Below are 13,814 nucleotides of genomic sequence, written 5' to 3'. Positions count from 1 at the left end.
GTGTTGTGTAACATTGTGCGTTGTGTGTGTACATGGCATGTACAGTGTGTGTACACGCTGTGTGCTGTGTGTGTACACAGTTTGTGCAGTGTGTGTACACGGCATATGCACTGTCTGTGTGTACATGGTGTGTGCACTGTGTGTACATAGCATGTGCACTGTGTGTGGTGTACCCAGCATGTGTGTGCGTACACGTCATGGGCTGTGTGTGATGTACATAGCGTGTGCACTTTGTGTATTGTCTAACACTGTGTACAGTGTGTCTGTGCACATGGCATGTGCACTGGTGTGTGTGCATACATAACACAGCATGGGCAGTTTGTGTGTTGTGTACAAGCTGTGTGCTGTGTGTGTGTGTACACGGCATGTGCACTGTGTGCAGTGTGCATGGCATGTTCAGTTTGTGTGTTATGTACACACTGTGTGCTGCATGTGTACATGGCATGTGCACTGTGTGTGGTGTGCATGGCGTGTGCAGTGTACATGCTGTGTGCTGTGTGTGTGCACACAGAGTATGCATTGTGTATGTACGTGTTGTGTGTGTACATGCTGTGTGCCCTGTGTGGTGTACACAACATGTGTGTGTGTATATGCCATGTGCAATTTGTGTCATGTACATGCTGTGTGCTTTATGTGTGTACACGTCATGTCCAGTGTGTGTAGACACGGCATGTGCACCTGTGTGTGTGTGTGCACGCAGTGATCTGTGTGTGTGATGTACACAGCATGTGCAGTTTATGTGTCATGTACATGCTGTGTGTTGTGTGCATGTACGTGGCATTTGCAGTATGTGTACACAGTGTGTGCACTGTGTGCGGTATGCATGGCATCTGGACCTTATGTGTCATGTACACGCTGTGTGCTGTGTGTGTGCGTGATGTGTGCACTGTGTGTGGTGTGCATGGCATGTGCAATTTGTGTGTCATGTATATGCTGTGTGATGTGTATGTACACGGCTTGTCTGCTTTGTGTCGTGTACATGCTGTGTGCTCTGTGTGTGTACACAGCGTGTGTGGTGTGTGTGTACACAGCGTGTGCGTTGTGTGTGCAAATGGTGTGTGTACTGTGTGTAGTGTACATGGCATTGCAGTTTGTGTGGTCTACACGGCATGTGCAGTGTGTGTGTCATGTGCATGCTGTGTGCCCCGTGTGTGTACACGCCATGTGCTGCATGTGCAATGTACATGGTGTGTGCAGTTTTTGTGTGTTGTGTACACGCTGTGTGCTGTGCATGTGTACACAGCGTGTGCAGTGTGTGTGGTGTGCAGTGTGTGTGATGTATATGCGTGTGCTATGTGTGTGTGCGGTGTAGATGGTGTGTGCAGCGTGTGTGGCTGGGAGCATGGGGAGTCGGTGACCTGTGACCCCGGCTCCTCCGTGGGAGCAGCAGTGTCACAGGTCATGGGAGGGGCAGCACCCCCTTCCGGGGAGGCGGGGCTCCCTCCGGGTCTGCTCTGCAGAGGACAGGGCCTCAGACCCCGAGAGCAGCACCAGCAGCCCTGGTGACACTGCAGCGGAATAAACAGATGAATGAACCCTCCCTCCTGTGGTCCTGTGGGAGGGGACCTGCTGCCACTCCAGAAGCAGAAGCTCGGGGGCCGCCTCTGCCCGCGGTCTGCTTGCTGCCGGCACAGAGACCCCGGGTGGAATGACAGTGCCCGCGGGTCCAGCCTGTTCCCGGGCGTCCCTCAGGGCCTCTGTTTGGGCTCCGTCCCCTGGCTTCTTCCCCCGAGCTGGCCTCAAGGAGCCCGCGGAGGGGCCTCATGGAGGAAGAGCAGGTCCGCCTGCCCCCTGCCCCTCAGGACGGGCCCACCTGCTCTCAAAGCCGCCGCCCATCAGCTCTGTGCTGGGATAGCCCAGGGGCTTCCCTGGGGCAGGACCAGTGGCGCGGGCGGGGGGCCGCCCCCACATTTGCCCTCCATCCTCTCCCCTGCCCTCCGATGCCGAGGACCCCAGAAGCCCAGGCGGCCGGCAGGGGTCTCAACCCACAGGAGGCTGAGCGGCTGTGGCCCGAGGACCCCTGGCAGTCAGCACATGTGCAGAGAGAGAGCCAGGAGCTGTGGGGTCACTCGGCACCCCCAGCCCGCCCTCTGCTTGGCACCACCACCAGCTGGGCTCCTGGGGGCATCGTGCTGGCTCTTGGGCAACGAGGCCGCTTTCAGGGGCAGACAGCACCAGGCAGGGTAGGACACGGCATCTTCACCGGAACTTCCTCCCGAGTCTCTGACAGACACAAGGGTCCCGAGCTTAGAAATTTCTTTGGAGCAACAGGGGTGTTGCAGGTTCCCAAGGATTTCAAATGCATAAAGCAGGGGTCCCCACATTGTCCTGGTCAGCACAGAGCCCACGGGGGTGCTGGACCTTCCCACAGTGACCGTGAGTTTAGGGACAGGGGACGTGCCCAGGAGAAGGCAGCTGCTCTCCTAGAGGAAAGCACTCTGGACGCCGAGGCTGCAGGGAGTCCGAGGACCACAGGCTGCCCGCCCCTGCCGGCCCGGGCCTGAGCCTCCAGGAACCCCCTGCACAGGACAGGGAGCCTCTGTGACAGACGTTACAAGGAGGGTCTGGTCAGGCCGACGCAGCGGGCCCTGCGGCCAAAGTGCCCTCCATCTTCCCAGGTAAAGACCGCACCCTCTTCCCTCACCTGCCCCGGGCCCAAGCGGGCGGGGCTCCGACGCACCCTCGAGAGAAAGCAGTGCGCCACCCACACGCCACCCACACACTATCCCCACACCATCCCCAAGCGCCTCCACACACACTGGTTCACCCCTGTCTACACTCGGAGATCCCACCCTGGAGGTGAGGCCTCTGAAAGGCCACAGAGGTGACTGTGAAATGGACACGTCACAAAATCTCAATGGATCAGAACCTTGCTAAGCCCAATTTTCTCCTAAACAGGCTTTAAAGGCGGGCAGTGTGCTGGGGAGGCAAGCCGACGCTAAGTAAGGACCTAGGCAAACGCCAGCTTCCAAATATGTCTTTGGGACTCGTTTGCCCAAAAGTCCTTCCATGGGCTTCGGGCTGGTCTGCGGTCAGAAGGACAGGGTCACTTCAGGACGGACTGGACCAAGCGGTGGTTGAAACCCCAGTGTTGGGCGGGGGGAGCCGGCCACCCCTCAACCTTCCGCGAACCGAGGCTGCACGCAGCCCCTCCCATTGCTAGAAACGTCTCCTTAGAGCAAATGCGAGTTGACTTCTGGAGGAAAAGTCCTGATTTTGCAACTGGCCCGTGTCTGCCTTCCATTCCCTAAGACGCAGACACGGGAGTGGCGTGCGCCCGGCCCGGGCGGGAGGCGATCGGGCCGGTACTCACCCCTTCGGACTTCTTATCGGGGAAGACGCACGTGGACCCTCCGGCCGTGAAGTTGCAGTAGACTTTGAAGGAGTCCCTGGAGCAGCCTTGGTTGGGTCCACCCAGTATTCACCTGGAGGGAGGGGGGGCGGTGCGTGAGAGCGGGTCCCGGACGGTTCCAGGAGCAGCCACGCCGTCTCCGCTCGGCGGTCACGGCCGGGCCTGTCTGGGGTCTGTCCGATGGCACGCTGCTGCTCACCCCTCCTTCCCAGAGGGGGAACCACATGCTAACGCGGTGTCATCTTTCAGTGGGTTATTACTGCCAAGAACGGGACTGATTTGCATTTTTGTGATATTCTGGAGGCTCAGTGGTGCTTTCGAGTGTGCCCTTCGACGCCAGCGCGAGGGCCAAGATGAACCAGCAGTGGCAGCCAAGGTCGCGTCAGGGCTTGCCCTGCGCAGGCCCAAAGCATCTCAGACACTTTACACATGTCCCCGGAGAGGCAGGTGTTTCTAGGTGGGAACCTGGGGCTCCAGGGGAGCAGGTGCCCTGCCAGACAGCAGCTGAGATTAGAGCAGACCCCAGCTCCGTGCGATCTCATGGCTTTGACCTCTTCTCCTGGCCTTTGAGGACAGCCTCCCCTCCTCGTGCGACACCTCACCAGGTGACAGGGGGAGAGGCCCGCACGCCCACCGCCCAGGCGGGGCCGCTGCCCCCGAACCCGGCTGCCCTGTCCTGCCCCCCTGCCCTGATGTCGGGGCCCGGGCGCAGCCGCCTACCGTCCGGGAAGTCGGGGTGGCAGAGCTGCAGGTCCTTGCAGGTCCGCGCCGGGTTCTGCTGCGTGCCCAGCGGCCGCTTCATCTGCTCGATCTCCAGCTTCAGGGAGTTGAGCGAGCCGAAGATCTCCTCCATGCCGTCGGCGTAGTCCATGTAGTTCTCGGCCTCCCCCTCGTCCATCAGCTGGCTGGCGTCGATGTTCCGCCGCGTCCTGGACGCCTGGATCGGCAGCGGCTGGATGACCTCGCCCGGGGGGCCCTGGGGGCGGAAGAGGGGCAGCCGCGGGTGGGAGGGGGCTCTGCCTGACGCGCCGTCCCGGGACAGCGCCCCCGCCCCAGACACGCTGCACAGCACGCCAAGATCTAACCACGTGGACTGCGGCTTCCACGACTCCCTGGCTGTTAGGAGACCCCCCCGCCCCCCGACTCCCAGGCGTTCGAAGGCTACTCACCGGCGGGCCGGGGGGTCCAGGGTGGCCTGCCTCACCCTTGGGGCCAGTTGGACCCTGGGGGGAAGAAGAGAACCGTCTCACTCACCGAATCCACCCCGGGGTCTGGAATGTTCCCCAGAAACACGGGAGAAGGCGGAGGGGCAGGCCTGACAGGCAGGGCCGCCCAGTCCTGGGTGTGAGAACTGGACACCCCGTGCTGGGGACTGCGGGGGACAGGGCCCTTTCTGGAAGGCAGGGAGCCAACAGCCCAAATGCCTGGCCTGTGACGGCTCAGGGATGCCAGCCGCAGAGGAGGCCGTGACCTCTGGGCCCATGACTCAAGGGGGCAGGGGGACCCCAGGGTGGTTCCCGTCCCAGGGGACACACATGCCTCCCCCAGGGTGACGTGGGCCGGCCGGGGGGACACCACTTACCGAGGAGCCCTTAGCACCTTTTGGACCAGGGGGGCCCTGCGGAGAGAGGGGCGGGGGTCAGCTGGGGGAGGCCCCTTCCCTGCGGCCCCGCCTTCACCCCCTCGCGCGCCCGTGCTGCCCTCCTGGAAGCCAGGCTTGTCCTTGCTTGACTGCTGAGGGGGTGAGCGTGGCTGGCTGGCACCCACATGGAGGCAGGGAGGGTCCCTGGGTCCCGCTCAGCCTCCCGCCCTCCCCAGCAGGGAGATCAGAGCTCCGACCGCCAGGGTCAGGGGTCCACGAGGGCAGGCTGGCCTCAGAGGCCCGGACACCGAGCCCCACCCCACCCCCAGCCTGCAGGGAGGCCCAGCGTCGGGTCACGGGGACCCAGGCCCAGGCGGGCCTCAGGTTACTGATTTCAGGTGAGAAGAGATTTGAAGGTGGGGGGGAGGCTGCGTTTGGAGTTTGGGGGGCTCCAGCTACGTGGGGGAGGCCCCAGGCTGGGTGCCTAGAAGTGGGACCCCAGCTCCAGTCGGGGCCGGCCTGGGCCTGTGCGTGCTGCTGGGGAAGCCGCCGTCGCTGGCGTCAGCGTCCCCCAGATGCCCACAGTGGGTTGTCCGCATGCCCTAAAATGCCCAGAGACAGAGGCTCCCCCGCACCTGACGCCAGAGCCCAGAGGCCCCACTTCCCGGCTTCTGAGCTCGGAACCTGGATGTGAGATACTGAGCAAATCACCCCGGGGGCCCGTGATCCTCCGGCCGTGCACGGAGGCCCTCCCTTCCCAGGAATAACCCAGGGAACCGCACACGGATCCCAGATACGCACCGGCAAGCCTGGGGGGCCCGGGGGCCCGATCGGGCCAGAAGGACCGGTGATGCCCTGGAAGAAGCAGAAACGACCACCGTTTGGACCAGGAGGCGGGCGCGGCCCTCGGCTCACGCCTCTTCCCCCAACGCGGGCTGCGGGCGCGGGAGCCACCCCTCCTGCGGGACCTGAGGGGCTGGAACGCCTGCCGTGAGGCTGAGCCCTCAGGCGCTGCTGCCCCAGCCCGCCTGGATGGACCCCAGTGTCCACGGGGCCTTGGGGAGGTGACTGGGCAGGAACGTGCCCTTCCGATGGTCTCGTGTGAACGGCCCCTGCCTGGTGCCCTGGCTGCTTTCTGCTCACGGCCTGGGTCTCCCCACAAGCCCAGGCCCCCGGCAGGGGCGCAGTAAGTGTCCTGGGGTCCTGTGTGTCCAGTCCGGCCTCCCAGCGGCCCTTCCCACACCTGGAGTTTGCAGCCTCTGAGCTGACCTCTCTCCAGTTCTCGGGGCCACGGGGAGGCCAGGGTGGAGGAGGCGGGGGCTCCCGAGGACACCCCTGGGCCTCCTGGCTCCGCCCCCTCCAGCTCTGCCTCGGGCATCCTGTCCCCTCTCAGGTCAGTTGTGGGCCAAGGTGGGCACAGCTCAGGGGCACGGTCGCACCTGGCTCGGGACGCGGTGACTCACAGGCCGGGATGCGGCCCCGTGACCCTCACGTGGGGGAGAGGAAAGACTGCCTGCCCCGCCCCCACCTCCCCAGCCACGGAATCCAGGGCAAGTGGCCCCAGGTGTAGGACAAGGCAAAACTCGCAGGCCAGGGCTTCCTTTGCTATGGTTCCTGGGGGCTGCAGACCCCAATCGGCTGCAGGAGTTCCCAGTGGAGTCTAGGGTGAGATGTGCACACCTGGGGTTAAGGTGGGAGTGAGGGTGCCAGCGGACAGTCGCCTGGCCCACCCGTGCAAATGCAGTCGAGCACCGACCATCACCTCCGGGCGGTCAGCTGGGCCGGAGGCTCTCACACGGGGTGGGGGGTGGGGCGGGGGGATGACCTGAGGCCCCGGCAGGGTCCGGGCTGGGCTCCCATTCTGCCCCAGGTCCCCGTGCACCCAGGTGAGCCTGTCCTGCTGTCCCCATCTGGATTCGTGGACGTGGGGACATCCTTCCGGCTCTGACGTGACACAGGGCCAGCATCCCACGTACCTGTTCCCCCTTAGGGCCAGAGGAGCCCTGGGGGCCGGGAAGGCCACGGTCACCCTTTTCGCCCTGTTCGCCCGGGGGTCCAATGAGCCCGATCAAGCCTGGATGGCCCTGTGGGAAGAGGAAAGGGCATCTGCGGTGGCGGCGACTCCGGTCCAGCCACCTGGGCCCGGTCCCAGCCACGGTCTTCAAAGCCACCTCTCAGGCCGCCACCCCAAACACGGGACAAACGCAGGGGACGCCCCACATCTTGCTGAGTTTCAAGCGCTGTATTCAAAGGGCTGCGCGTCCCACCAGCGGGGCCCCTGGCGAGGCGTCCCCACGGCTCACCTTTTCCCCTTTGGGTCCAGAATCTCCTTTGAGGCCGGGGAGCCCTGGGGGACCCTGCGGGGGAGAAGGCAGCGGGATCAGAGGTCTCATCCCCAAACCCGCCCTCCACCGCCGCCGCCGCCGGGGGGCCTCGGGGCATCCGTGACTCACCATGGGGCCGGGGGGACCATCCGGGCCGGGAGCTCCTGGGAGACCTTGCTCGCCCTGAAACACAGTGACCCTCCGCGTGAGCCCCGCCCGGGCTGTCCCATCCCCAGTCCCACCCCCGCCCAGCATCGCCACCCCGACCCCCAGCCTCCCTGGACCACTCACCACGGGGCCCGGGATCCCTCGAAGGCCATCAGGACCAGGCTTCCCCGGGGCCCCCTGGGGGCCAATGGGGCCAGTCTTCCCAGGAGGGCCTTCCAAGCCGGCTTCTCCCTGCAGGGCGGCAAGGAGGCCAGGGTGGGACACCAATGCTCGAGGGGCCCGTTACCCCTGCCGAGGACTGCTGCTCGGGAACTCCGAGGAGCCTCGGACAGAACCCCGGAGCCCCCCGGATATTCAGGGGCTGCCCCCGAGTCTCCACGTTCCCTACAGCGGCCAAGCCTCCATCCTGCTACGGTCCTCGGTCCTCTGGGCTCCCAACCAACACGGCCGCCGTGTCCTGAGCAGACGTGGGGCTGGACACATTCCTTGCTGTCTCAGTCAATGCCAGGCACCCCTGGGAGTGGCCCACCCAGCACCTCCCCAGGGCAGCGGCCACGAGGGCTCTGGGTGCTGGGCTCCCTGCTAACTGCACAGCACGGGCCCCCCACCCTCCCTGAGCCCAGCACGGGCCCCGTCTCCACTTCAAATGTGAGGCAGGGTGGCCTGGCCAGGTCAACCCAGGCCCGAGGGCACCCAGCAAGGGCCTCCCTGCTCTGAGGATGGCAGGGCAGATGGACCATGGCTCAGGGTCGGGGGCCCCAGAGCCAAGGCTCGGCCAGGCCACCGCACTCTGCTCAGACTGTAGAGACAGCTGGCTGCCCTCTGGGCCCCACCAGCTCCTGGCTGCCTCAGCAGCTGGGCACCTCCGAGCACGTGTCTACTCCACACCCACGGGGCCCTCGGCGCACTCTGGAGGGTCACGGCCACAGCCTCGGCCGGGCCAGAAAGCACTTACCTTGGCTCCTTTCTCTCCCTGTCTGCCTTCGGGGCCTGCGGGGCCGGGCGGACCCTGGGAGGAACAAGAGGGACCATGTGACAAGGGAGCTCGTGGAAGCTGAGTGGAGGGGGACAGGCCTGGGGGGCAGGGAGGGCGTGCAGGTCACTCCCAGGATCTCAGAAGGAGCCCCGGGAGCTCTGGTTCTGGAAAAGGCGGCTGGGTCCCTGGGGGGCTGGGGGTGCCAGCAGCCTTGTGTTTCGGGGGGCTCCTGCCCTGGCCGCACAGCAAGCGGCCCAGTTACCGCAGCATCAGCAAAAGGCCTTTTCGCTTGTTGTGATTTTTCCAAAGGTCTGACCCAGGGGAAAGGGGGTTTTTCCAGCTCCGTGGGTGTTTTTCTCCCACCACGGCTGTTCCTGGCGTGTCAGCAGTTGGCCCACCCTAAAAGGAGCGGCTCATCGACCCAGCAGGGCTGAGATTTGATGATGTGGCAGGAAGCTGAGCCGGAACGCACTTCCAACAGAAGCACCTTCCTCACGGGGTCCGAGCCGGGGCGGGGGCGGGGGGACTGAGGGGCCAGGGCCCCTGTAGAAGCACTTACCCTTTTCCCTGGAGGCCCAGATGGACCTGGCTCACCAGTAGGGCCCGGGGATCCCTGGGGTCAGAGACAGAACAGAGAGTTTGGGAATCAGGCCCGTCAGATGAAGACGTGGCGGGTCTGGGGTCAGAGGCGACGGAAATGCAGAGACGTTGGGTCTAGTCTGTCCTCAGCCAGCCTTGAACCTGCCCCGCTCTTCTCTGGCAGAATTGGTCCTGGAACCTCTGCCCCCACCTCTGCGTGGGCGCCTGGGCCGCAGCAGCCTGGGGACCCGCTTGCCCCCCGCAGTTCTGCTGCATTTAGGGGAACGTTCCCACCTCCCCGAGAAGCGGCGACAGGGTCCCTAGAGGCCCCGGGTGGACTCACTGTTTGCCCGGGTTCACCGTCATCTCCTTTGTCACCAGGGGGACCGTCTTGACCCTGTGGGACACAAGCAAGTTCCTTCTGCCTCCCGGATGCACCTGAGTTCGGGCACCGACTCCCAGTGTCCCCAGTCCCGACCCGAAAATCAAACTCCATCCCGAGGGGCTGGGAGGTGGGCAGGGCCTGGCCCGTTTCGGCATCAGGTCACAGATGCCGCTGGGAGTGGCACATCCCACCGACAGTCATAAAAGAAACATCCAGAAGAGAGAGAGACGGGCCAGCGAGGCAGGTCTGGGGCTGCGGGGACCCCGGGGCTCTGCCCTTGGCACCTACCGCGGGGCCAGGCTCTCCGGGGGGACCGGGATCTCCAGGAAAACCGACAGGGCCCTGAAACAGGAAGAAAGGCCGTCGGGGGCTCAGCAGCCAGGCCTGGAGCACCCCGCCACGCAGGCCGCCCACCGTCCACACCTGCGCCGCCCTCGCCCAGAGCACCCCGCCAGCTCTGACACCTCGTGCCCTCCGTACCAGGACGGCCTTTCCAGAACATCGTCTCACGCGAGCCACGCCAGCCCAGAATCGGGCAAGGCGGGGCTGCGCTCTCGCCCCCCAGAGGCCCTCAAAGGCGGCCTCTGGCCCAGCGATCTGCTTCTGGAGCCTCCGGCTGACACCGGAGCCTGGACCTTTAGCTTCTGGAACCTGCTGCGGTGCAGCCCCTCCTGACGCAAAGCCAAGGCAGGCAATGGAGGGGCCACACGGAGCCCGGCCCGTGCACGGGGCTCCCCTCCCCTCCTCTGTTTCGGCTCAGGAGCTGGGGTGGAAACCTCTGCTCCTAAGAACCTCACCCCGAGACTCGGGCGGCCGGGAGCTTTGGCGCCCGGGGCGAGGCGGACCTTGGCCCTGCGGCATCTCACAGGTACTCACGGGGCTGCCTTTGGGACCGTCGTCTCCGGGGGGGCCCTTGGGTCCAGGGGGTCCAGCAGCACCAGAAGGGCCCGACTCGCCCTTCTCTCCTCTTTCGCCTTTGGGTCCCTGGGGGGAGAGGCCAGGCCCGTGTTCCCAGAGCCCGCCTGGAGGCCGCCCAGAGCAAGGACGGCATCAGGTGGAAAGCGAGCATCCCCACGGTGGCCGGGCCCCGTGTCTGTGGGCACCAGCAGCTGCCCGCCGGTGGCGTGGACCCTGAGGGGGCGCAGGGACCCCCGCCCGCCCCGTGGTTCCCAGGTGGAGGAAGCAGCCAGCAGCCCCGGGGACTCTGTTCACCAGGCGCCCCCTGGGCCGGAGCGCCTCCCTCGGGGGTTGGGGATGGGGGCTGGAGAGGACGCCATCCGACCTGTCACGGTCTGAATGTCCCAGGGCTGGGCCGACGGGGTGACAACGGCCCCACTTATGGAAGCCTGTGGGGGGCCCAGAGCACCACGGATGGAGGGCCTCTCGCGGCCAGCTGTCTGCGTGTTTATCACGGACGTGGGGGCAGGCACACACATGCACGCACGCCGGCCCACTCCCCACCACGCTGCCCTTTTTACAGCCATCCCGTGAGGTAGGCACAAGAGGGGACAGGCCTCCCATGTCATGGATGGGAAAACCGAGGCCAAGCAGGACCCTCCCACCCACCCCGTCCGAGCTGCGTCCGGCCCCTGCCCCAAAGCGCCACTCACCGGGGGGCCTCCTTCTCCGGGAAGGCCGGGCTCTCCCGCTTCGCCGGGCTCACCCTAAAGGAAGAAGCGCCACCCGATGGTGTGATGACAGCGGCAAGGAGAGCCGTGGGTCTGGCCGGGGGGGGGCAGGGGGCAGGGCGGGACAGCGGTCACTGTCCCTGAGGGTCAGGACTGGAGGGGAGACGGGTGAGGCGTCCAGGGAGAGAGGGGTGACACTGACACAGGCAGGCCTGGGATGGACAGGTGGATGGGGTCGGGGGAGCACATGGGGGTGTTAACCCTGGCTTTCCCCGGGAAGGGGCGCTCCAGGCGAGCTCTGGGGGAGGACTGGGCGAAGCCAGGGGAAAGGAGGCGGGGCCAGAAAACACAGGACATCCTTGGGTGTGCAGGCCCACGGGGGGCACGGGGAGAGGACGCCGCCCCGAGCAGAGGCGGTATACCATTCACGGGGGCTCTTGGGCCGGGGGGGGGTTCTCTGTGATCTTTGTATCGTACAGAACGGGCAGCGACAGAAGACCTCTTTCGATGGAAGGTTCTGGAATGGCGTGCAAGCAGCACAAACGGCAGGACGCCCCCCACCCCCTCCTTCCACCCAAGGGACTGGGTGAGGGCTTGAAAAGGAGCACCAGCTCCTGGGTCTGGGTGGATCGGACTCCAGGGCTGTCTCGCCCACTGCACACACGCGGTAAGGCATGAGCACACGTGTGCACGCAGAGGCCCAGCGTGCTCACCGGTCTTCTGCAGGCCCAGGCCCTGCACTTAACTGGGTCAGAGGAAGGGGACCTGGGGCTACGACAAAGTAGGGTTTGGCCGAGATGGAACCTGGAAAGGCAGCAACCACTGGCCCCAAGGAACAGAGAGCTGCGTCCATCAGCCCACCTCAGAGCAGGCAGCAGGACCCTTGCTGGCGGTTGTACCGTGTGGAAATTCTGCACAAGGCAGTCACAGGGCCAGAGGCGGACCCCCAGGCCCACTGCACGCTCTTCTAGTTTCAAAAAGCATCTGATAGGACCAGCCCTGGAAGGCACCTGTACGCCTGGCCTAGGGGCGGGCACAGCCAGGAACGCGCACATGCACACACTCAGACACCGTGACCATTTTGGGGCGTGAGTCACCTTCTCTCCCACTGCGCCGGGGTTGCCTATTCCGCCAGGGGGACCTTGCGGTCCGTCAGCACCGGGAGCTCCAGAGGGTCCTCGGGGGCCGGGGGGACCTGGAGGGCCCTGGGAAGAGCAGAGCCATTGAGCGCAGAGAAGATGCAAAGTCCCCGAAACAAAAGCCAGCTGCCCGGCCAGGTCTCCACGTGCTGGTGACACGTACCATCTGACCCACGTCTCCCGTCTCGCCCTTCTCCCCCGGAGGTCCTGGCAGACCCTGCGAAGAGAAACGCATCAGACACTTGGCAGCCGGCACTGCTCCACGGGACACGCACGCACAGCTTCTGCGGTCTCCCCGGCGCGACCCCAGGCCGAGCAGCCCAAAGGCTCAGGAATGTGGTCTTCCATGCACAGGTACAGAGGAAGAAGCCCCCCAGAACCCCGGGCTCCGAGTCAGCCCCAGCAAACGCTGGAGGAGTTTGCCAAGATTTATGGACAAAGTGCCTATTGCAAAGTCCCATCAAACCATAAACCCTAAAGAGCCAACAGCAGGGAAACGCGTGAATAAGTTATGTCACCACCAGATGCTGGGACAAGGCGCAGCGACCGAAAGTCATGTTTTCAACAATAAATAAAAAGGGACGGCTTCAAAGAACACTCAATGCCATTTGACAGGAATCATAAAATGAAGTGGGAAAAGCTGGGCCCAAACGCCGTCCATGCGGCAGGAGGCAGAGCGTGCAGACACCACACAGGAGGAGGCGTGCGTGGGTGCCCGGGGGCTGGACGGTGCGGCCACGCGCTGCCGCCCCCGGGAAGCCACGTCTGTTCCCTTTCTACCAGCTTATCGGTAGGGCCTCGCGTGTCTCCGACAAGCAGGAAGACAGACGCTACCCAGTAAGAGAAGTAGGGCAGGGGCCCCTGGACGTATGGGACTTTGCAGCACTCCATGCACCGGAGCCCCGGGAAGCCTGCAGCCCTGCCTCAGTTTCCCCATTCTCAGAAGACAGGAGGGGAGGGGACAGGCGGGGAGGGAGGGCAGGGGACGGGAGGGGAGGGAGGCAGGGGAGGGGAGGAGAGGCCACAGCAAAGAGGCAGGAATCAGCGGAAGCCGACCCCCAGGCGCTGAGCGAGCTCTGCTGTACCTGCAGCCCCACGGGGCCGGGGGGCCCAGGAAAACCTCTGGGCCTTCGTCACCTTTCTGCCCAAAAAGGCCCTGCTGGCCTCGGGGACCCGGCTCGCCGTCAGCGCCCTGCAGGGAGAGGGGTGAGCGTGGTGACGACAGGTGCGTGGCCACGCCAGCTCCGGGGATGGGGGCGCTTTTCTGAGGGTCTTTGACTAGATACTCACGGAGGGGCCCGGCTGTCCGATGGGGCCTTGGGGTCCTGTCGGCCCGGGAGGTCCCTGTGGGGAGAAGACAGGTGGTTGCTGCCGGGTCGCAGCGAGATTTCAACACGGGAGGCGAGCCCACCAGCTGCGAACCATCCTTAGGGGTGGGGACGTTGTCGTATTTTAAGGGTTGTTGACGCAGGGCTGCGTGTGCGCCATGCCGAGCTCGTGGCCCTGCGCCGTGGCTCCACCGGCGGCCCCACGCGGCATGCGTGGCCCCTACCTGCTCGCCTTTGTCGCCCTTGCTGCCCTTCTGTCCCGGCTCCCCGATCTCTCCCTGTGGGAAGACAAGAGACCCCTTTGCACATGATCTGCTCCCCATAATTAATTTTTCTTGGAGATAAAAAAATAA

At 64.7% G+C, this 13,814-nt stretch overlaps 1 protein-coding gene across 1 annotated transcript in view; it reads right to left on the bottom strand.

Annotated features, from left to right (window-relative positions):
• COL5A1 (collagen, type V, alpha 1) overlaps positions 1–13,814 on the bottom strand; it is a 149,046-nt gene that overhangs the window by 11,501 nt on the left and 123,731 nt on the right. Inside the window, 22 exon segments of the mRNA NM_001014971.1 lie at positions 3,314–3,404; positions 3,407–3,425; positions 4,073–4,328; positions 4,522–4,575; positions 4,935–4,970; positions 5,736–5,789; positions 6,911–7,018; positions 7,238–7,291; positions 7,388–7,441; positions 7,550–7,657; positions 8,382–8,435; positions 8,962–9,015; positions 9,325–9,378; positions 9,655–9,708; positions 10,243–10,350; positions 10,977–11,030; positions 12,092–12,199; positions 12,297–12,350; positions 13,219–13,256; positions 13,259–13,325; positions 13,424–13,477; positions 13,686–13,739. Of these exon segments, the coding sequence (NP_001014971.1) occupies positions 3,314–3,404; positions 3,407–3,425; positions 4,073–4,328; positions 4,522–4,575; positions 4,935–4,970; positions 5,736–5,789; positions 6,911–7,018; positions 7,238–7,291; positions 7,388–7,441; positions 7,550–7,657; positions 8,382–8,435; positions 8,962–9,015; positions 9,325–9,378; positions 9,655–9,708; positions 10,243–10,350; positions 10,977–11,030; positions 12,092–12,199; positions 12,297–12,350; positions 13,219–13,256; positions 13,259–13,325; positions 13,424–13,477; positions 13,686–13,739 (1,587 nt within the window).

This window comes from Sus scrofa, chromosome 1 (genome assembly GCF_000003025.6).
Source record: "Sus scrofa isolate TJ Tabasco breed Duroc chromosome 1, Sscrofa11.1, whole genome shotgun sequence".
Classification (NCBI taxonomy): Eukaryota; Metazoa; Chordata; class Mammalia; order Artiodactyla; family Suidae; genus Sus; species Sus scrofa.
Note: the sequence above shows the minus strand (reverse complement) of the source record. Positions and strands in the feature narration are given on the sequence as shown.